The sequence below is a fragment of the Polypterus senegalus genome, chromosome 3 (assembly GCF_016835505.1).
Source record: "Polypterus senegalus isolate Bchr_013 chromosome 3, ASM1683550v1, whole genome shotgun sequence".
NCBI classification, from domain to species: Eukaryota; Metazoa; Chordata; class Cladistia; order Polypteriformes; family Polypteridae; genus Polypterus; species Polypterus senegalus.
This window is the reverse complement of record NC_053156.1, coordinates 45,061,849-45,084,091: the sequence shown is the minus strand read 5'-3', so window position 1 is coordinate 45,084,091 and position 22,243 is coordinate 45,061,849. Positions and strand designations below refer to the sequence as shown.

At 40.1% G+C, this 22,243-nt stretch overlaps 2 protein-coding genes across 2 annotated transcripts in view; one reads left to right on the top strand and one right to left on the bottom strand.

The window, feature by feature from the left end:
• Positions 1-22,243, bottom strand: part of slc12a9 (solute carrier family 12 member 9) — a 253,109-nt gene that overhangs the window by 21,803 nt on the left and 209,063 nt on the right. The gene's annotated exons all lie outside the window — the stretch shown is intronic.
• LOC120526470 (transcription factor HES-1-like) lies at positions 8,396-21,997 on the top strand. The gene is made up of 4 exons (XM_039749635.1): positions 8,396-8,867; positions 17,482-17,586; positions 18,547-18,634; positions 21,486-21,997. Exons 1-4 carry the CDS (start codon positions 8,787-8,789, stop codon positions 21,995-21,997), a joined length of 786 nt encoding a protein of 261 aa, XP_039605569.1. The 5' UTR covers positions 8,396-8,786.

Genomic DNA, 22,243 nt, shown 5'->3' with positions numbered 1-22,243 from the left:
CGACAGGACCGTGTAGCAGATCTCAAGTGGAACGAAAGACATCCTCAAGGTCAGAAGCCCTGGGTCACTGATGTTGGTGTTTTTTGTTTTGTTTTTTTTCCTTTTTTCAAATGGCTAAGACGCTTGATATCCGCTAGGAGTGAGGTCCCGTGTGCTCAGTGGCAACGATTCGTGACGGGGAAGCCATCTGTTAAAAGGTTAACCAGGTATAGTTTGACCATGAATCAGTTCCACTTACACACTCTCGTCACATAAATCCATCGGTTATGGGCCATAGGGCATAGTCTGCCCGATGTATCATAAGCCCTGTCACAGACAAATGTCCCCGAATAGACCTTACATCTGGTCTGCGTTGTAACTGAAATAGACTGCCGGGTAAATTGAACAAAATGTCGATTTGAGATAAAGACGATTCCGAGGCGATCCATAGTGTGGACTGTAATCCCGAAACAGGTAAATCATATAAATATATAAATAGGTTCTTCATTAATGAAGTCCTCTTATACGTGTGGCGCATCCCTGTGAGGGAGCAGTCATGCCTTTACATATTATAAAAAAAAAAACACACACACAAATTGGCAGAAACTTGGTGGTTACTGTAGTGGAATGAGGTGTACATTCATCATTAAGATTGTTCTTTAAGAATAGTAATACCCTTTTTATTAGCGATCACATCACCAAAAAATGCAGATTTTTTAAAATCTAAAGTGAAAATTCACATGGACTTATCTCGTAATAATATAGGCGATGATTGCTTAGGTATACATAACCAGAGTTAAAACCAAATATGTCTTACTGTATTAACGCGCATTTTCTCAGTCACGGTGGAAAAGTGCAGACTACACTTAGCAAGCCCCTGTATTTGGCATCGGACTTGGACAATTATTTGACGTAAACAGAAATCGAAAATAAAATGCGTAGGTGTGTAAATCATTACTGCACCATTGCTCCAATCTGATGTAGGTCAGCACTGTAGTTCTTAAGGAATTCCGTTTTACTGGATTTAAGCTCGCTGGAGGACCCGCTAATACACCCACACTTCATATTTCCCGAATCAGTGAAGATAGATGGACAGAAATAGATGCGCCTGCATCAGTGTTAACTTGGCGAAACTCCCTTCTTTCATTTCAAGAATTCTTATGTTTTGTTATAAAAATAATTTTAAAGCATTTCAAGGGGGAAGCGCTACTTGTCAATCAGTTTCGAGTAAATTTTCTCTTGGCAGTTCCGAGCTTTTCCTTACCAGACAAGCCGTCAATAAGTGTCGTCCGTGGTATAGCTCTTCTAAACACTGAAGGAGATGCACTCGTCATAGCAGCTCCGTCCTCTTGGTTTTTTGACGCTCCATTGGTAATACTCCGATATGTTATCCTACACCCTGACAACTCCTCTGCTCCGAAGTGCTAAGACGCGGGTGTCTGACGGCTACGAAGACGGCCGTATGGTATGAGGAGCGCGCCATTTTTAAGCAAGATGGCGCGCTTAACTTCACCTGCAAATGAAGCCACAGCCTGACCTTACTAAACTGTGAGAATACCGAGACCTCCCAATGCTCATACCTTTAACAAGTCACACCATGATTCTTTTAAAAAAGCAACATATATAAAATTTAATTACAAATGTGGCATCTCTAGAAATTCATACACATCAATCTAACTGTGCAGCAACATCATTCTTGGCAAAACAATGATACAAAATAGTTAAAGGAGCAAAGAAAAGTGTGATGAGCACCAGTTTATCTAAAAGACAATTACAATTAGTAATGAGATACCTTGAAGGTCAACATATTTAAAAATATATTTAAAAAATTAAAAACATGGAAAAAAAATAAAACCATTCCAATAAATAAAACCTACCATAAAAGGTCATTCTTATTTGAGGCAGATGGAGTTTTAATTCCATCGCTGACCTGAAGTCAAACACTGGAGGTAGGCCTTGATGATCTCCCAGCACACCTGGCTCCAAGACCTTATCCAGTCCATTTTTTACAGGTAATGACATTTATATAACGCCATTCTCGCTATCGAAGAACTTTATATAGTGGGTGGGCAGCCACTTCAACCACCATTAATGAGCAACATTCACCTGGATGATGCTGCAGCAGCAGCCATTTTGGGCCAGTATGGTCATCACACATTAGCTGTTAGGTGTGGAGGTATAGTTAGCCAATTAGAAACAAGGTATAATTAATGGGCCACAATGACTCAACTGTGGTGGGTAATTTAGCCTGGACAGAGGGATACACCCTATACTCTTTATGAAGGATGCTCAGGAATCATTAATGACCACAGAGCGTCAGGACATTGATTTTATATCTCATCTGAAGAATGGCGCCATTTTTACTGAACAGTGGCTCCCGTCACTTCTGGGACATTGGGATACATACACAGACTACTGGGTAAGCACCCCCTGCTGGCTTCGCCAACAGCTTCTCCAGCAGCAACTCCAGCTTGTTCCTGGTTGGTCTCCCATCCAAGTACTGGCCGGGCCTGAACATGTTTAGCTTCAGCTGGATGACTATTCTAAAGTGCATGTGGTATGGCTGCATAGGCAGGTGAATAAGCCTGTTAAAGAGACAATGCCCAGCTTGTTCACACAAGACGTATTACATTTTGCATTTCTATAAAATGTTTAGCCACCCTTCACTGTGACTATAGATCTCTACCCCACTATTGTGCTGAACCCTCATATGACATGGACTTAAAATGTCATCTACTGAAAGAAAAATGGAGTGGACAACAGGAGCCCAGATAGAAAGATCAATCATGGGAAGGAATAATGAAAAATTCGAAGTGGTGAAGAAACGAAAATGCAGGAAAACAGATCCATAACTGGTTATCCCATTCACTTCATCATTTAGCACAAATGTATATTTTGTTTTTCAACACCTACAGTAGTTTTAGTGCAAGTAAACACAATAGAGTATATGTGCATAATAAATACATTTAAATATCAATTTATCAATAACACACTGCACACAAATTAACTCATCACATACAGTAAGTAAACTCTTAAAAATGATACTAATTGCAGAAAATAGCTGTGGTGCAATGAAATGTGTAGGGGGGGGGGCTATGTGGGTGCTGCCGATGATGGAATTGGTGGAGAATGGAAAAGCTCAAGAAGTCCTACACCAACCTCTCTCTTCTGGATTTACGTACATATATGTACAGACCCTACAGTGCCTACAGCTACACACTACAATTCCCACGAGCCCCTCCAAATCTAGACAAGCCCCATTTACAAACTACAGTATTGCTACTACCATTTAACAATCACCAAACAGGACATGCTATACAAAAATGAAAATATCCTAAGGATCAGCACTACAATGTGGCTGAAAGTCAAAGTAAAGGAATTGGTTGGTTGGCCACAAGCGAGGTCCCTATGTAGCAGAACATGTCCATTGGGCAGCTGTTGCCAAATATTGTGCCTCCTTCCTGGAAGCTCTGGCTTTTGTGGGGGCTGAACTGGAAGGGGCGGAGTCAGTTGCCCTCACTGGGCAGTTTCTGGGCACCGTGGAGAGAAGGAGAGATGACAGTTTAAGCAATAAGTCCCCTCTTATCCTGGTGGGTCATTACATACCTCGACAGAGCCTGTAAGACCACCCTCGGACATGCATGCGTGACAACAGTAACGCAGTGTAAGTTCAGGTATTCTTGACCTGCCAGTACCCTTCTAAGTAGCCAACTATACATTGAAGAATATGTTTCGTCCACATATTAGGGACCTTTTCAAAGCCAAAATAACAAACTTTATATGCAATGAGCCTTTCCCAGAATGAAACAGTGGTTTTAAGAGGAACCACTTAACCCAGGAAAGTGCCATTTTTGAATCATTATTTTTAAGAGTGTGAAGTCCTTATATGCTGTAGATAGTGTAGATCTTCAACATACCCTTCACATCTTTCCAAAATTTTTTCATCACCTTAAAAAAATAAAAACAGAAAAAAGAAGTAAATGCTGCAACACAAACACAGATATCTGTTAAGACAACATTAGAGCTCACTTGACCGTCACACAAAGGTTGTTAAAGAAGTGCTGTAACCTGAACAGAAGAAGGGGATGTCACTGTCATGATAATCACTTGATTATTCAGCTCATTTTATTTATAATAAACCTTTGCTATGGGCAAAGTATGTTTAGTTACATGTAATAAATGTGTGCACAATTTTTCAGTTTTACCACACTATACTGTGCTGTGCTTACATTTTAAATTACATTAGCAGATTTCCTATATATTTTTTCAGCAAGAATGCAAGAGAGCAAGAGGGCAAAATAAAAATGTGTGTTGTTCTCCGAGTACAATGAGAGCCATAGCTGGCCAAAGCCTGGCCGACACACCGTCTTTGGCCACAAAATACTTAAGACTCACATCAGAAGCCCTCACCCCACCTCCTGAGCAATGTTCCCTCTAAGATGCGCGGCCACACTAGTTGTAAACCTGCCGCGCAGTCATTTTGTAATCCCGCGCACAGATCGTCAGTGTAAATAACCAGCGAGCCACATTAGCTAGCACATTTTATTTCGTTGAGTGACCAGTCGCTGCACTGTTTACTGTACTTCACTCAGTTCGCTTTCTCTAGACTTACTGTAGTTAAATGAACAGTTTTCATGTCGATTTCGGTAAATTAACAGCCTTCGTGTCGATATTTGAAAATGTTGAAGAGAAAGGCTTGTAGGAACAAGTGGTAAAGACATGCAAAATAAGAAAGCGCGAGATTCATTTAAGCCTGAATGGTTAAAAGTAAAAGTAACCACAGATACGCCAGATTCAAGGAATGTTTCAGTTGAATTAGGTTGCATATACGAATACTCGGACGAGAATGGACTTAAGTGTAAGTTCTGTGCTGCTAGTTCAAGTAATAAGTCTAACAAGGACAACGAATATGTCACCGGAAAGCGTTGGAATAGCCTACGTGGAAGCTTGACTACTGTAAACGACATTTATTGTCGCGTATTCACTTAGAAAATTTTGAATTTTTGTAAAATCGCTCGCATGGAATCGACCTGAAACGTCTTCTGGTTGAAACAAGTAATGAGCGAGAAGAACGAATTGAGCATAACGAGCGCCAGCGATCAAACGAGGAGCAAGTTCGAATCTTAATGGATAATGTCCTTCTTGCCATCAGGATGAACACTTCGATGCTGTTAGTGCAAATGATTCACGACCATATGGGAATTTTTTTTCTATACCAGACAGTTGGCGAAGTAAGAGCTACGCATTTGAGTTAGTTGAAGCAATCAAGTACTTCGAGCTGCATCGTTCCACACGCTCATCGTTGATGAAAGTAGGCCTACTGACTTAACGCTTTAAATATCGTCTAACAAATTCGTGTGATTACAAAACCGTTTTTGGTGGGATCATTCAGCTAGCAGATGCTTCAGCCCTTGAGGCAGCAATAAGACAATACTACACTGATCATCGACTCGATATGAACCGCATGGTTATGATAACGTCAGACGGGGCATCAGTTATGTTAAGCCGTCGGAAGGGATTGTCCGCTTTACTCAAGGCAACGGTTCCTCATCTTGCTGAACAGCACTGTGTTGCTCACCGAGAAGACTTGGCAATTACTGATTCATGGAAGGATGTTAGTTTGTTTAAAAATATTGTGATTCTGTTTATACTTTATTTAGTTGATCTTCAGTTAAAAAAGGTGCACTTGAAGAATTGGCAAATGTAAATGATATGGATGTAATTTCATTTCGACCAATTCATGAAGTTCGTTGGTTGTCACGTCACTTTGCTGTCAGGGCTTTTGTTAAAAATCTTGATGATGTGAAGAACAAGTGCAAGATTGCAATGATCCTGTTTGTAATTATGTTTTGAAATCATTACGAGATCCACTGAATCAGATTGCTGTGTAAACAGCAAATGATGTTTTAACTGAATTAGCTCATTTATCCATGTTATTACGACGAAGTAATTTATCACTAATTGAAGCACATCAATTTTGCTTTTCTAAAATCTGTAAATTGGAAGCACAATATCTGGGTGAGAATGTTTACTGGAATGATAAAGCCAAGCACATTTTGAGTGAAAATGAAGGCATTGACACAAGACAAATCACACCGTTTATACGATTAGTCTGTGATCCTTTAAAAGGTAAGATTTCCAGCGGATGAACTACAATTTTGGTCAGCTTTTGATCCCACAGGTTTGAAAAACTGCGTGCATTTGATTTTGGTGTCAAAGAGATAAAAGAACTAAGTATAAAGAATTGTTACATACAACAAATGATGAGTTGATTATTACTCAATACAATGACTTCAAATTTCAGATCAGAGAGAAACTGAAATACCATAAATTCACTACCTGAAATCGCAGGAGTAACTTTAAATGATGAACAGTTGAGCTCACTCGCAAAGTTAATCGATATTTGCTGTACTTTTCAAGCATCCAGTGCTGATTGTGAACGAGGTTTTAGCCTCATGAATAGTGTTAAAGTGAAAACAGAAACAGGCTTGACGTTACTCATTTGGATCATCTTATGCGAATAAAATTATATTTAAATGCTGGAAACACTGTGGATTTGCACAAAACGTATAACGTGTGGAAGGAATGCAAAATTAGACGTGAAAAGTTGTAAAACCACCTTGTTAATTTTATCAAGCCAGATTTTTAACTGTATCATATATAAAACTGTTGTGTTTTAAGAACGTGGTTGATATTGTATTATCGTTATGTTAATAACAGTGTGATTACTGGTAGTGCCACTGCCACTTAGTTGACTTACATTGTGTTAGTTATTATCCTACATGACTCGTCGTCGTAGTATAATACTCAAGTCAGTTATACTGATAGCTTCTTGGCTACATGTATTTTGTTTGTATTTATGTTTCTCTATAACTGGGCGGTAAATGAATAAAGTTGCATACATATTATATTATCACAATACAGGCCTTCATCACATATTTAAATTGCAAGCCTAAAAATACATATTACCGTGCAGCACAAGTCGTTTCAGAGCACTGCCCACACAAAATATATTTTGCACACATGCCCTTGTTCCTTAGAGGGAACATTGCTCCTGAGTGCCTTTTGTTTTCAATGAGTGCTTCCTTCTTCCAGGTAACTGTAGTCCTGTATCTATAACTGAATCAGCACATACATAGACTTAAATAATACAAAGAGTATCCTAAGAACAAAGCAGGAGAAACCCGAGGACCTTCCAGAAGCACAGAAAATATAAAAATTTGGAGTGAAGGCGCCCCAGTTTTGGAAACCCATCCATTATCTGAATGCTGTAATCCAATACGGAGAAGCCACACATGACAAGTAACCAGCCGTCGACTGGACACCTGCACAGAAGACTCGCTCTGCCAATAAACCCGGTGGGGACATTTGTGCCGGCCGCTATTTCACCATTGTTTTTAACAGCATCATCGTGGCTACCTGATTTACAATTTGGTTTGTGCACTCAGAACACTTTACAGAGTTCATTTCTCATTGGAGGTCCTAAAGATAAAAATGTAATTAACTTTATGTATGCTAGGCTACCTAAGCAGGACACAAAGAATAAAAAACAAAACAAAACAAAACAAAAAAACTTCGCCGATGTTGTTGTATGCAGCAAGAGTCAGGAATAAACTGATATTTCACAAATCTGTTACCATTGGTTTATGGTTATTGCATTTAAGGGGGGACCTTTACGTGGATGGGTCTTTTGGGAACCCCGTGCCATCCTTCTGAAGAAACACTCGAGCACTTTGATATTTAGGCGGATTTGTTCCTGCCTTGCGCCCTGTGTTGGCTGGGATTGGCTCTAGCAGACCCCCGTGATCCTGTGTTAGGATATAGCGGGTTGGAAAATGACAGACTGCCTTTTATTTTTAAGAGTGTAGTTAGCCGACTATTCATTAATTTGCCCACATATCGGAACCTTTTCAACGACCAAAGAACCAATTTCATATTAGTTTTGTCAAGGAATGGTTCTACAAGGAACAACACAACCCAGTAAAGTCTTATTATAAAACCTTTATTTTATCTTAATAACAGTGTACCGACCCATTTTAATAAATAGATAAATAAATAAGCAGACGTAACGTCTCGTATACCACTGACTGACCTTAGTTTTCATCCTTTGATTTCTTGAGGCCGCGTTGTTTGTTAAAGTGTCAAGGGGAGCTGGGACGAAATTTCGTCTTCGATATGTCTGTACAAACATCCATTGATTTCTAACGCGCTTAACTAGTTTATTGCAGTATAACAAGTCTATTTCAATAATCCACTTAGTGTGTAAAAATAAAATACGCTGACACAACAGATCGCCAAACGGTGGGTATAACGTGAAAAAAGTCTGGGAATAAAAGTCCATGCTCTGCTGAACGAAAATAATGACTTAAATAATGACAATTTTGATTGGTACCTGCAATTCATTTGCTTATTTTTTTTTTTTTTTACCAAGTTTACACTTCAAGCAAAGTGCAGAAAGTTCCCGACGGTCTTCGGGCAAATTTGGAGCTGAATGACAGCTTGATTCACCTCTTCATTGGTGGCAAATCCCAGGACAACTCTCAATAGCTAATCCTATAAAAGAGGTTAAATGCGAGTTAGAGACAAGTGAATGAAAAGTAGATCCCAAAGGGGAATTGTGTCCCCCTCCGCCCACATCGCTCAATTAGCGCACAAGCGACTTTAGTGCAGAAAAAAACGCAAATAAATTCTGGGATGCCCTGCATTCCAAAGTGCGCACACACCTCGTCTCGCTGCCATCTGCTATATAACCCCAAGTTTTAGGCTTAGGGCACCGACACACACTCGACGGTTTTGAGGGACCAAACATGCTGGATTACAAGAGTCCGAGCTGCCGGATGGAGTCGGCCCACAGCGGGAAGGCGAAAACCTCGGCAGATCACAGAAAGGTAAGACGGCTAATCATTTTGGCACAAGTCGAGTTATTAAAATAATACGTCGGAGGTTTTTGGTCCCTGCTGGTGACATTTTTGAGTAGGTGCAGACGTGTAGAAGGTAGCTAAGATTTTTTTTTAAACGATGAGACATCAGAGAATTCAAGTAAGGATAATTTAAAATTCTGAACATTTTGAAAACCGAAATCATTAGAACAAGGACTTTTAATTTAAGAGATCAAAATACAAAGTACAAAAAAATACTACCAACTACAGTACCCCTGACATTTAAAAAAAAATTCCAACAAATTACTCAGTGGACCCCAACTCCATTACCCTTTCCTGCGCTCTATAGCAGGAGAACTCTGCGTAATGTTTCTTCATTCATAGTAACACAACAGAAACGGTTTGGGAATAACCTGGCTTGTTTATTTTAATGTAGAATAAAAAAAACGTTTCTTGCAGTGAGATAGTTTTCAGTTTGAGATACTGAGACCCTATTTCGCTGCTGAGGAGGATTCGCATTCATCCAGCGCAGTCAAAGGAGTCTTCGCGCGAGTAGGAGTGCCATGTAGCGTATCACAAAGGATTTCATATTGCATACAGTTATACCTTCCTGATACTCCGAATATGGAAATGATCTAGATCCTAAACTGTGCAATATGAAAAACTATTTCACTCACGATGGTCCAAGAGCAAAGTGTGTACCATCAGGATCTTGAACCGAATACTTCTTAGAAGAAGAAATTCGACCACAGGGAGGAGACTATTCGATCTATCAGGCTAGTTTATTTAGCTGATCGATGTAAAAAATAATGATAAAAAAATTAATAAAAATATGGTAAATTACTGGTTACAAGTTGCATTACATTCACAATACTTTACAGAATCATATCACTGCTTATTGCAATAAAATACAAGACTATACAGAGACCTCAGCTGAGCCGCAAAATGAATAGCTGTACGCTGCTGTTGAATTACAGTAATTAATCGGTTCTAATTTACAATAATTTCCTGAATTTTTAAATGTTAACTGTAATTGTACCACAGTGCAGTAGCCAGTAAATTACTGTAAACTGAACTGGAACAATTTTAGTTAAAAAAACGCTGACGGAAAATGACTTACAATTCCCCTATCAACTATCTGATCGTAAGACATACTTTTTTTTTTGGTAAAAACAACTTTTATTTACACATTAAATTACAAAATAACAATCCCCAACAGGAACATTCATGTTAAGGAACAGTCTTTTTCCCATTTTCATCTCTTAACCGAAGACTATCATTCCCCCAAAACATTAGCCCAAATATCCATATACTACTCATTTTGGATTTAAACTCAAATCCCATTCAACCCAATAATCACAAACCCTTCTGTCTCTCCTTGACTGCTGCGAAACCCCACTTCTCAAGATCTCCCTTAATTTTCCTTTCTAACTCCTTTCCCACAATCTTTTTTACCCTGTACTGCACATCTCTGGTCAGAAACCCCTTCATCAGGATACACAGAGTTTCGATATGCACTTCTTTGCCAGGCTAATAATACGCCATTTCAAAAAGGCTCCCCTTGAACCCCTGCCGTATGAACTCTCTCTTTTTAAAATGACATTCACTTTTATTCACTAATGTCATTTCAATGTAGTAGAACTTTTTAATGTTGTCTGGTGGAAAATAAAATGCTTTTGTGGTATGCTGCACCACCACTGGTTTATCGAGGAGAAAAAAAAGACTCTCCATAAATCAGCTTTCATAACCACAAAAAAGCAGTCAGCACACAGAGAATTGAGTTTGTTGAGCTTGTTTAAACTTGGCAAAGGCGATGTGTGAACCATCAGTACTTACTGTGAAACAATACAGTTAATGCCTGCGAAATGCTGCCATTTTTCTCAGTGTTTAGGTATCCTGACATCTCATCCAGATGTCAATTTTTTTCCCATTCAACTTCATGTCTCGGCATTTAGTAGTTTATTCCAGATACCCAGGCAATCTTTTAGAGTGATTTAAATGAGAGAATACTGTATGTGAGGTTTGCACAGATAAAATAAAAATATTGGCTGACTACGATTCCTTATATGAAATTCGAATAGAAAAATAGCGTGATTCTAAGGGAAGATGTGAAAAAAGGGCAATCGATAGACAAGGCAATTCTATAATGGAGAACGTATACGTGGTATTCCGGTATTTAGAAAGCAAAATGAATATTTTGTGATGAGGTGTTCCGGGCACGTCCAACCGGGAGGAGGCCCCGGGGAAAACCCAGGACACGCTGGAGGGACTATGTCACCCGGCTGGCCTGGGAACGCCTCGGGATTCCCCCGGATGAGCTAGAAGAAGTGGCCAAGGAGATGGCAGTCTGGCCATCTCTGCTCAAGCTGCTGCCCCCGCGACCTGATCTCGAATAAGGGGAAGAGGATGGATGGATGAATATAATAAAATCTGTAGGGAAATTGTGTACAAATGTCAGTTTTGCATATTGCAACATGTTAAATACGGATGCATTCCCAATTTCCTTAATTAAAGGATATTAAACTCTTATGAGATCTGCAAAATTGTATGCAGTCCGAAAGGTCTGCGTTGGAGATGATTTTTTTAAAAAAACGTTTTGATAACGTGAAATTAATGACATGATATTTAGGTCAATAGCCCACATTTCATTCCTTACACTTCAAACACTCAATGCCAGGCAGTATGTCCATATATGGCCGAACTGATGCTATTTTCAAGTAATACCCGCCAGTTGCTGGCGTTAAAAGAAATCTGTCACAGTATTTAAAAAGGGACTTGTGTGTTGAAGTCTGGGATGTTCAAAACACTGTCACACTCATTAAAATCAACATTTAAAGCAGTGACATTTAATCAATTTATTAACTCAAACATCAACAGGATCGTTTAGTTAAAGATGTAATTTTCTGCATCCGTCTTTCTTCAAAACTGATCGGGCACTAAAATAAAGACAGTGGAGACGAACACCGATGTATATGGTGACGCCGCGGTTTGGTGCAGCGCAGCTGTTTGACGATCCTCTCTGTTGCGCTGTAAAATAACTTAACGTGTTTAAAGCATATCACCCACTTTCTGAAAAAAAAAACTGCTTAATTTGGTTACCACTACATGATGCGTGGCATCGACTAACTTTGAAAAGCTCCCACACCTCACAGTGACATTACATTTATTCTCCGAAATGTGAGCTGTACGGACGAGCAGTTTGAAATTTACGAAGCATTTCGACAAACGTATTTGCAACTCAAACCCGATAATCATGATTGCCATTGATACTGATATTTTCAGTTCCGCGTCAAACCAACTTGAATTTATTTAATTGCTGTTATTAGGAAGAGATGCTACTTGCGGTATACAGTAATGTATCTAAAGGCTTCCAATGGCGGTTCAAATATTTCCTTAAAAATCCAAGAAACTCATATTAGCACGCTTTACTATAATAGATGCCTAGAGCCCAAAGCCCATTTATAACTTTTAAAAAAAAAAAAAATTCTATTATTGTCTGCGTAATGTTTGTCCACTTGACTGTTATACAAGGAGCAATTTATGCCAAGTCGGAGTAAGTCCCGGGCAGGCGGTAGGTCATTGACAGCACATAACTCTTCAATTCCAGTTGTACTGTTGTAAACCAGAGCTCCGGAGAAACTTCGCGTGAATACGTGAAGAGGCTGAAACATCCATATTCCATTAAGAGGGCACCCTGGGGCTCAATTGACAGCAACATGTAGCAGTGCGCAATGATAACGTATACCTATGCCTTTTCAAAATCTGCTTTCAAAGTTATGGGGTCACGACGAGCAGCATATTCAGTCACAAGCGCAGAGGTGATGAGTGTAGTTGGCCGTTAGCTTATCCACAGGTCAGTGGCATGTCTTGCATTGACACTATGCTAGTGGCTATGCCTATGGGACAGTCATGGCCACCTCATGGCACAGCACTGTCATTACAATCACTGCGTGACACCACTACACTACAGCTACAAGTTAACTAACATACATTTTTTTCATTTTCATTAAAAGAACATTAGAAAATAATTCGTAATGTTTGGCAATTATTACGACCAAACCACATCCCAAACAGAAGCAAAGAAAAATATCTGGATACAATTTTAAAATGACAGACGTGTGAAAAATAAGAGTTATTCCTTACTGTCACTGAGGCTTATTCCAGGCGCTCATAATTAAAAAAAAATATTATATACAGTATATATATTACATTAAAGGTGCCTCCATGCCATTGATATTGTCGTGCATTCTCCATGCAAGAAAGACAGAGATAGAGACAGAGAGACAGAGAGAGAGAGAGAGCATGCGTGTAGCGTCCAATCAACTGTCAAGATTTGAACAAGCGCAATGTGGGCGCAATTTACTTAACAGCACATAAAGGATTATTGGTAGGTATAGCCTGAGTGTATTGCCGAGAACTTATTTTATCAATAAGTAAAATACTATGTCTTTGGTATTTTAATCACAATTTTACCACATCACACAAGCACATTTTAATAACACTAAATAGATACTTTATTAATCCCAAGAGGAAATTCACGTAATCCATCAGCAGCATACTGATACAAAAAAAAAAAACAATATTAAATTAAAAAGTAATAAGAATGCAGGTAAAAACAGACAATAACTTTGAATAATGTTAACGTTTTACCAACGGGTGGAACTGAAGAGTCGCATAGTGTGGGGGAGGAAGGGAACGATCTCCTCAGTCTGTCAGTGGAGCAGGATGGTGACAGCAGTCTCCCGCTGAGGCTGCCTCTGTCTGGAGATGATACTGTTTAGTGGATGCAGTGGATTCTCCATGATTGACAGGAGCCTGCTCAGCACCTGTCGCTCTGCCACGGAAGTCAAACTGTCCAGCTCGGTGCCTACAATAGAGCCTGCCTTCCTCACCAGTTTATCCAGGCATGAGACGTTCTTCTTATTTATGCTGCCTCCCCAGCACACCACCGCGTAGAAGAGGGCACTCACCACAACCGCCTGAAAGAACATCTACAGCATGTTATTGCAGATGTTGAAGGACGCCAACCTTCTAAGGAAGTATAGTTGACTCTGACATTTCTTACACAGAGCATAAGTATTGCCAGTCCAGTCCAATTTATCATCCAGCTGCACTCCCAGATATTTATAGGTCTGTACCCTCTGCACTCAGTCACCTCTGATGATAACGGGGTCCATGAGGGGCCTGGGCCTCCTAAAATCCACCACCAGTTCCTTGGTCTTGCTGGTATTCAGGTGTAATTGGTTTGAGTCGCACCATTTAACAAAGTCCTTGATTAGCTTCCTACACTCCTCCTCCTGCCCACTCCTAATACAACCCACAATAGCAGTGTCGTCAGCGAACTTTTGCACGTGGCAGGACTCCGAGTCGTATTGGAAGTCTGATGTATATAGGCTGAACAGGACCGGAGAAAGTACAGTCCCCTGTGGTGCTCCTGTGTCAGACCTGCAGTTCCCGAGACGCTCATACTGAGGTCTGTCTGTAAGACAGTCCACAATCCATGCCAACAGGTGTGAATCTGCTCCCTTCTCTGTCAGCTTGTCCCTAAGGAGCACAGGTTGGATGGTGCTGAAAGTGCTAGAGACGTCCAGAAACATAATTCTTACAGTACCACTGCCTCTGTCCAAGCAGGAGAGGAATCGATGTAGCATATAGATGATGGCATCCTCCGCTCCCACCTTCTCCTGGTATGCGAACTGCAGAGGGTTGAGGGCGAGGCGGACCTGTGGCCTCAGGTGGTAAAGCAGCAGCCGCTCCATGGTCTTCCTCACATGTGACGTCAGAGTGACAGGCCGGAAGTCATTCAGCTCACTAGGACGTGATAACTTTGGGACCATGGGGTGATACAAGATGTTTTCCAAAGCCTCGGGGCTCTCCCCTGTTCCAGGCTCAGTTTGAAGATGTGCTGTAGAGGACTCCCCAGATCCAAAGGACAGGCCTTCAGCAGTTGTGGCGATACACCATCTGGACCCGCTGCTTTGCTGGCACGAAGTCTCCTCCGCTCTCTGCTCACCTGTGCTGCTGTAACTGTGGGTGGGGTCAGTGGTATGGTGTATGGTGGTATCAGCAGAAGGATGGGTGGAGGGTGCAGTACTCCGAGGTGAGAGTGGGTTAGGGTGGTCAAACCTGTTAAAGAAGTTGCTCATTTGGTTTGCTCTCTCCACGTATCTCTTGATAATGGCAAAAATAAATAAACAAAATATAAAAATAAATAAATCAAGCAAGGAATTAAGCTAGACAATCTTAAAGCGCACCTGTAAACGCTGACTGACAAATGGTCAGGTTTGAGGCGACAGAGCAGCGGGACACAGTTGTCTTTAGCATAATAGACCATTCAGACCAAAATAATACTCATACACTCTTAAAATATAGATACTAAAATTGCACTTTACTCAGTTGCTCGGTTCCTCATGGAACCATTGCTTGATAGAGAACCCTTTTCATTCAGCAAGTATGAAAGGTTCTTTAGGCTTTGAAAAGGCTCTTACTTAACAAAATAAACATTTAATGTATAGTAGCTAGGCTATATAGCAGGGCACTGATGTGTCAAGAAAATCTGAATTGAGCCCGTGTTATTGTATGTAACAACAGTCCTTTTAAAAACAGGAATACGTTGCTATTTTTTAAATCTGCAAATATCTTTTCACGGTTGTTTATGTAGCCTGTTACTGATCTAAATAAACAAACAATCTTTATAGATCCTTCATGTGGATGGTTGTTTGCTGCCCAAAAACAGTTCCCACATAGCATCGCTCTGTAGAACTGCTCTGTCATTTTTTTCCACGAGCTTAGAGGGTTTCCTAAACGGCATGCAACTCATAATCTGGTGCTTTGGTACCCTAGCTCAGTGTTTCCCAAACTCGGTCCTGGGGGCTCACTGTGGCTGCAAGTTTTTGTTCTAACCAGATTCCTAATCAGTGAGAACACCTGATAGCACTGATCTCATTTAATTAGCTGGTATTATTTTTCTTTTATTCTACATTCAGAAAAGCACAACAACATGATTTTTACATTTATAAGACATTTACAAATATTTCTGCTTTTGCTATAGATTGAAATGCTTAACTCTCTTTTGTTTTCATTCTATTTTGCCCTTTCGCTGTGCAGTTTTTCCCCTTCGTTGTATCTTATCAATGACAATTAAAAATGAGCAGAGCAGACACGCTAGCAAACAACACTGAATAATCAAAGGCTGCAACTACTTCAGCATCAGACCCACTAATTAGTAAATAATGGATTAAGTAAACAATTAGAAAACCTAGAAAAGTAGAATATTTATATATACATATATATCCAAACTTAGTCTTCTAATTTCTATATTAACACGGAACGTGGGGAAATAAGACATCACTTAAGTAGCCCAGGAGTCCAATTAAAAACAGAAGCTGGCTGCAACAAAAACCTGCAGCCACAGTGTGCCCCCAGGACCGAGGTTGGGAAACACTGCCCTAGCTGATGTCGACTTTGCTGTCCGTGTGCCAACTCCTAACCTCTACTAGTTTGTACAAAAGGAAAACGGCATGCCATGTTTTGTTGGACAGAAGGTGGTAACGGGACGCAGGTTATGCTTTACCTCGCTTATAATAGCCGGACAAGCGTTACAGTCCCAGAGAGTTCTGGAGGGCAGTAAGCATCAGATCCCTGATTGGAGGCGGGAAGCCACTATTCTTACAGACAAAAGAATAATTGAGTGATCACATTACAACGGACAGTCCACCGATATGCTGCCGATAACGATTTAAGAGGCCGCAAACGGATGGCTTCGCACTCGCGTTCTTTCGGAAGTTATTGATAATCTTTCGCAGCCTGTGCCCGGTTAAGCGAGTTGAGAAACGGGGAGTACAGTGAGATGTGGCACTGGAAATGTTTCTAACTAATACATTGTTTCAAAAATAAATTCACGGAACGTGTGAGAGAATCCTGGTATTACAGAATAGTACGTAGTTGTAAATAAGTATAATAAAGTTTTACCTATATGTTGTGATGTCAGGTAGACTAACTGACAGTGCGGTGTGAGTTTAGAAATATTTCCCTAATAAATTAACTGACGCTCAGGTACGTTTGCCAAAATGGGGAAGTATTGGTAAATGGAATAAAAAAGTAAATGTAAAACATTGATACGAGCCAACCTTGATTCTTAGCTGACGTATGCATCGTCTGAAGTTTACACAGTCCATAAACGCTCTAATGGGTTCACTGGTAACACCAAATCGATTCAGGTGGAAATAATTTGGTTACACGAGTGTGTCCTGCAGTTGGGTAATTTCTTGCATGGATACTGACTTTATCATGCAATGGAAAACTACAAAATGGACCAGACAAAATGTCAGACGCCAATTAAGCTGGCGTGTATGTCTGCGACATTTAAAATGCCACAATTCCCCGAGAAAGCGGTTTAAAATGAAAAACTGTGAAGAGGTAGCGTGACAGTCGTTCAGTATGCTGATTTAAATTAAAAACGCCGCGCACATTTTTGTCGCAATCAAGACATTAACTTACTTAGCATTTTATTAGGAAAGGCAGGTGGAGGGCCGAAATTCAAATATAACAATTCGTTCCTTTCTTTTGTTTCTTCTCCATGAAAACCAGTCACTAATTATGCGAAAAACCTTTCTCCCTCCAGACTTCTAAGCCTATTATGGAGAAGCGACGGAGAGCAAGAATCAACGACAGCCTGACACAACTGAAAGGCCTCATTTTGGATGTACTGAAAAAAGACATGGGTTCGGTACGTTTTTATTTTCTTAATTGCAAATTGAGCTTATCTGCACGTGGATATATTCTTTTCAACTCATATTTATGGTTACAAGATTTTACTGCAGTATAACACAGAATTTAATCTTTTTACGTAATTCATCAGTAATGACAGGCTGCATTGTTGGGAAGTGTTTAGTATTGCTTGCTTACAGGTTCAGAGTCATTTCCTTAAATCCCAACCTGGTAACTGTGAAATGTGCATGTTTCCCCTCATCTGTGTGGGGTTTTCCTAAATTCCTCCTGCATTACAAAGACATGAATATTAAGCTAATGGAAAAATCCTTACTTGCCAATTAGGCATGCAAATCTGTCCAACTGAGGGTTGCCAACCATATATTGGAACCTGTCTGTTCAAGAATGTAAGGTACAATCACTAATTCCTTTTATGCTATTTATCCACCCTTTCCCAAAATCAAAAAACAGTGTTCCATTCACCATAATAAGTTAAGTGTCTGTGTGTCCATCTGGTTGCTGCGTTTCTGTCATTCCAACAGATGGTGTCAAAAACATTTGAATAAAATGGATTGCATTTGTCATTCCAGTAGATGATACATCACAAATATTAATGCTTCTCTCACAAATCCTGTACCAACAGAGACAAATGCATTTGTCATTCCAACAGATGGCGCATCACAAACATTTGTAGTAATGCATTTTATTACTGCAAATGGTTTTGATGTGTCATCTGTTGGAAAGACAAATGTAATGGATTTTACTACTACATGCATTGTAAATACATTCTACTAGATGGTGCACCGCAAATGTTAATGCTGAGGTATACATTGCACAGCTAGTTTGAGCGTAAACTCAAGTTTTCCTTAATTGTGACATTTGGCTGTGGATTTAGGAGAAAACAAACCCGATTTGAATGTTTGCAGTTAGGGCACACCCTATGTAGAAATTATTTATTTACTCCAGTTTTTCATTGCAGATGCCCCGTTATTCAAAGTTGGAAAAAGCAGATATCTTGGAAATGACTGTGCGACACCTCAAAGATCTTCAACACAAGCACTGTGCTGGTATGACTTCTACAGGTGTTCAGTTCTTTATTTAGAATTGTGGTTAGACTTTGCTAGGTTACTATTGAGCAGGGATGGGCATAGTGTACATAGGACAGGCGGTGGGTGCAGACAGGTTTCCAGCAATTTTGAACCTGTGATAGAACTTTTTTTCCATAATTCTACTTGTTTGCTTATTGCTACACTTAAAAATAAAATAGCAAAACAGGACGAGTTTTGGCTTTCTTCAAAACCATCATTACAGATTTATATTTCCAACATCACACAACTACACAGTACTTATTCAATCCCTGAGGAATTCAAAATTGTTAGAATAATGCACACTGAGTGTAAATGGCAGGCATGAATGAATTAGTATTTCATTATGGTGTCCTTTATTAAAACTTTAATTCCTTTTCATGAAGAATTAAGAAGGAGTGGTAAAACTGAAATGTGATAGATTAAAACAAGACCAGTGATCTCAATCCTAAAGTAAATGTATGCTTCTTGTTAGAATATCAGAACAATCCCAGTCAGAACATGCAGTTGTATTAAGTGAGTTGTTCATGTAAGGACGAAGTTTAGCTTACAATTAACAAACTAAATAGAAAACCTGCAGCCACCATGGCTATTGAAGGCTGTCTGATTGCTTATGCTTTGGGTATGGCATATATATATACATATACACACAGTGGGTATGGAAAGTATTCAGACCCCCTTCAGTTTTTCACTCTTTGTTATATTGAAGCCATTTGCTAAAATCATTTAAATTATTTTTTATTCCTCATTAATGTACACAGCACCCCATATTGACAGACAAAAAAAAAAGAATTTTTGCAGATTTATTAAAAAAGAAAAACTGAAATATCACATGGTCCTAAGTATTCAGACCCTTTACTGTGACACTCATATATTTATCTCAGGTGCTTTCCATTTCTTCTGCTCATCCTTGAGATCAGCTTCATTTGAGTCCAGCTGTGTTTGATTATACTGATTGGACTTGATTAGGAAAGCCACACACCTGTCTATATAAGACCTTACAGCTCACAATGCATGTCAGAGCCAATAAGAATCATGAGGTCAAAGGAACTGTCTGAAGAGCTCAGAGACAGAATTGTGGCAAGGCACAGATCTGGCCAAGGTTACAAAAATTTTTCTGCTGCACTTAAGGTTCCCAAGACCACAGTGGCCTCCATAATCCTTAAATGGAAGACGTTTGGGACGAGCAGAACCCTTCCTAGAGCTGGCCGTCCGGCCAAGCTGAGCTATCGGGTGAGAAGAGCCTTGGTGAGAGAGGTAAAGAAGAACCCAAAGATCACTTTGGCTGAGCTCCAGAGATGCAGTCAGTAGATGGGAGAAAGTTGTAGAAAGTCAACCATCACTGCAGCCCTCCACCAGTCAGGGCTTTAATGGCAGAGTGGCCTGTCGGAAGCCTCTCCTCAGTGCAAGACACATGACAGCCCGCGTGGAGTTTGCTAAAAGACACCTGAAGGACTCTGAGATGGTGAGAAATAAGATTCTCTGGTCTGATGAGACCAAGATAGAACTTTTTGGCCTTAATTCTAAGCGGTATGTGTGGAGACAACCAGGCACTGCTCGTCACTTGTCCAATACAGTCCCCCACAGTGAAGCATGGCGGTGGCAGCATCATGCTGTGGGGTGTTTTTCAGCTGCAGGGACAGGACGACTGGTGGCAATCGAGGGAAAGATGAATGCGGCCAAGTACAGGGATATCCTGGACAAAAACCTTCTCCAGAGTGCTAAGGACCTCAGACTGGGCCGAAGGTTTACCTTCCAACAAGGACCCTAAGCACACAGCTAAAATAACGAAGGAGTGGCTTCACAACACCTCTGTGACTGTTCTTGAATGGCCCAGCCAGAGCCCTGACTTAAACCCAATTGAGCATCTCTGGACAGACTTAAAAATGGCTGTCCACCAACGTTTACCATCCAACCTGACAGAACTGGAGAGGATCTGCAAGGAGGAATGGCAGAGGATCCCCAAATCCAGGTGTGAAAAACTTGTTGCATCTTTCCCAAGAAGACTCATGGCTGTATTAGCTCATAAGGGTGCTTCTACTTAATAATGAGCAAAGGGTCTGAATACTTAGGACCATGTGATATTTCAGTTTTTCATTTTTAATAAATCTGCAACAACTTCAAAAATTCTTTTTTGTCTGTCAATATGGGGTGCTGTGTGTACATTAATGAGGAAAAAAATTAATTTAAATGATTTTAGCAAATGGCTGCAATATAACAGAGTGAAAAATTGAAGGGGGTCTGAATACTTTCCGTTACCCACTGTGTGTGTGTGTGTTTGTGTATATATATATATATATATATATATATATATATATATATATATATAACGTGTTTGTGTTTCTTTTTTAAAAGCCATGGATGCTTATACTGTATTGCTGAAGTCAAAAACACATGGATACAGTGTTAGGGGGGGGAACATGCCAATTACACTTACATATGTATAGGAAATATTTACCCCCAAATCCCCATACCCTGTAAATGTATACTGTGTTAATCCACCAAAAATATCCAATTTAACACACACACAGTACCAGGGCCGTTTTAACAGCAGAATAGGCCCCTGAGCAAAGTAGTGTGCTGGAGCCCATTTTGATAACAAAACAGAAACATACATGGGCATCAGAAATGTCGCAGGCTCCTATGCTCCTGTGGCCCCTGGCCAGTGCCCATACATTAAAAGAGTCCTGCACAGTACATATACATACAGATACTTTCCTGGTAATTCTGAACATTACATCAATTTAAAAATCTAAAAAACTTTGAGGCTAAAATTTCATATTTTGCTTTTAATGAATGATGTTTTTCTTCTTGCCTCTCTCTTTCTCTCTAGACTCCCTGAACATTACCTCTGGCATCACTAACAAATTCCGAGCAGGATTCAGCGAGTGCATCAGAGAAGTTACACAGTTTTTGTCTACCAGTGATGGCATCCAGAGTGACGTCAGAAGCAACCTCCTACAGCATCTTATCAACTGCATTTCTGATATTAACTTCATTCCCTCCCACCTCATGGTCAATGTTCCAGTTGTGTCTCAGATGCACTCACATTCAAGCACCCCTGATAACTCTGCTTCTTCCAGTGTTCCCAAAGCTAATGCTCCTGGTGTGCAAGTGGTGCCCCTTACAGATGGACAGTTGGCTTTTCTCTTGCCCAGAACCACCTTCCCAAATACAAGATCAATCCAGAGTATACCCAGTGCCACACCCATTGGCATAAAAACTCCAGGGACCTCTGAATTGCATTCCAGCAAAATTTTACTGCCGTCACAGCACCCATCATCAGATTTGCCTAGAAATTCAGTACATTTGGCACTGAATGATTCTGTCTGGAGACCTTGGTGAACACTAGCAAGACTTTCATGTAAATAGATCTTTTTAAAATATGTGCGATTTAGTCTTAAGGTGACACTGAGATACGTTGGCCCATAGAACTGTAAATACATGTATAGTATAGATTTACTAATTTGGACTACTCCGAAAGGTAGCATCAAAATATTGTTTTAATGAAAAGATATGCTAATCATTCTTTAAAAATGAATAATCTTACTATGGAATAACCTGAAACTCCTAAGGCTAGGGTAATTGGAA

Bases quoted from the DNA above. Each gene is read 5' to 3' on its own strand.
- LOC120526470 (XM_039749635.1), top strand. From the start codon at position 8,787: ATGCTGGATTACAAGAGTCCGAGCTGCCGGATGGAGTCGGCCCACAGC. The intron at 17,587-18,546 runs GTACGTTTTTAT...TTTTCATTGCAG, and splicing joins TGAAAAAAGACATGGGTTCG to ATGCCCCGTTATTCAAAGTT. The intron at 18,635-21,485 runs GTATGACTTCTA...CTTTCTCTCTAG, and splicing joins TCAACACAAGCACTGTGCTG to ACTCCCTGAACATTACCTCT.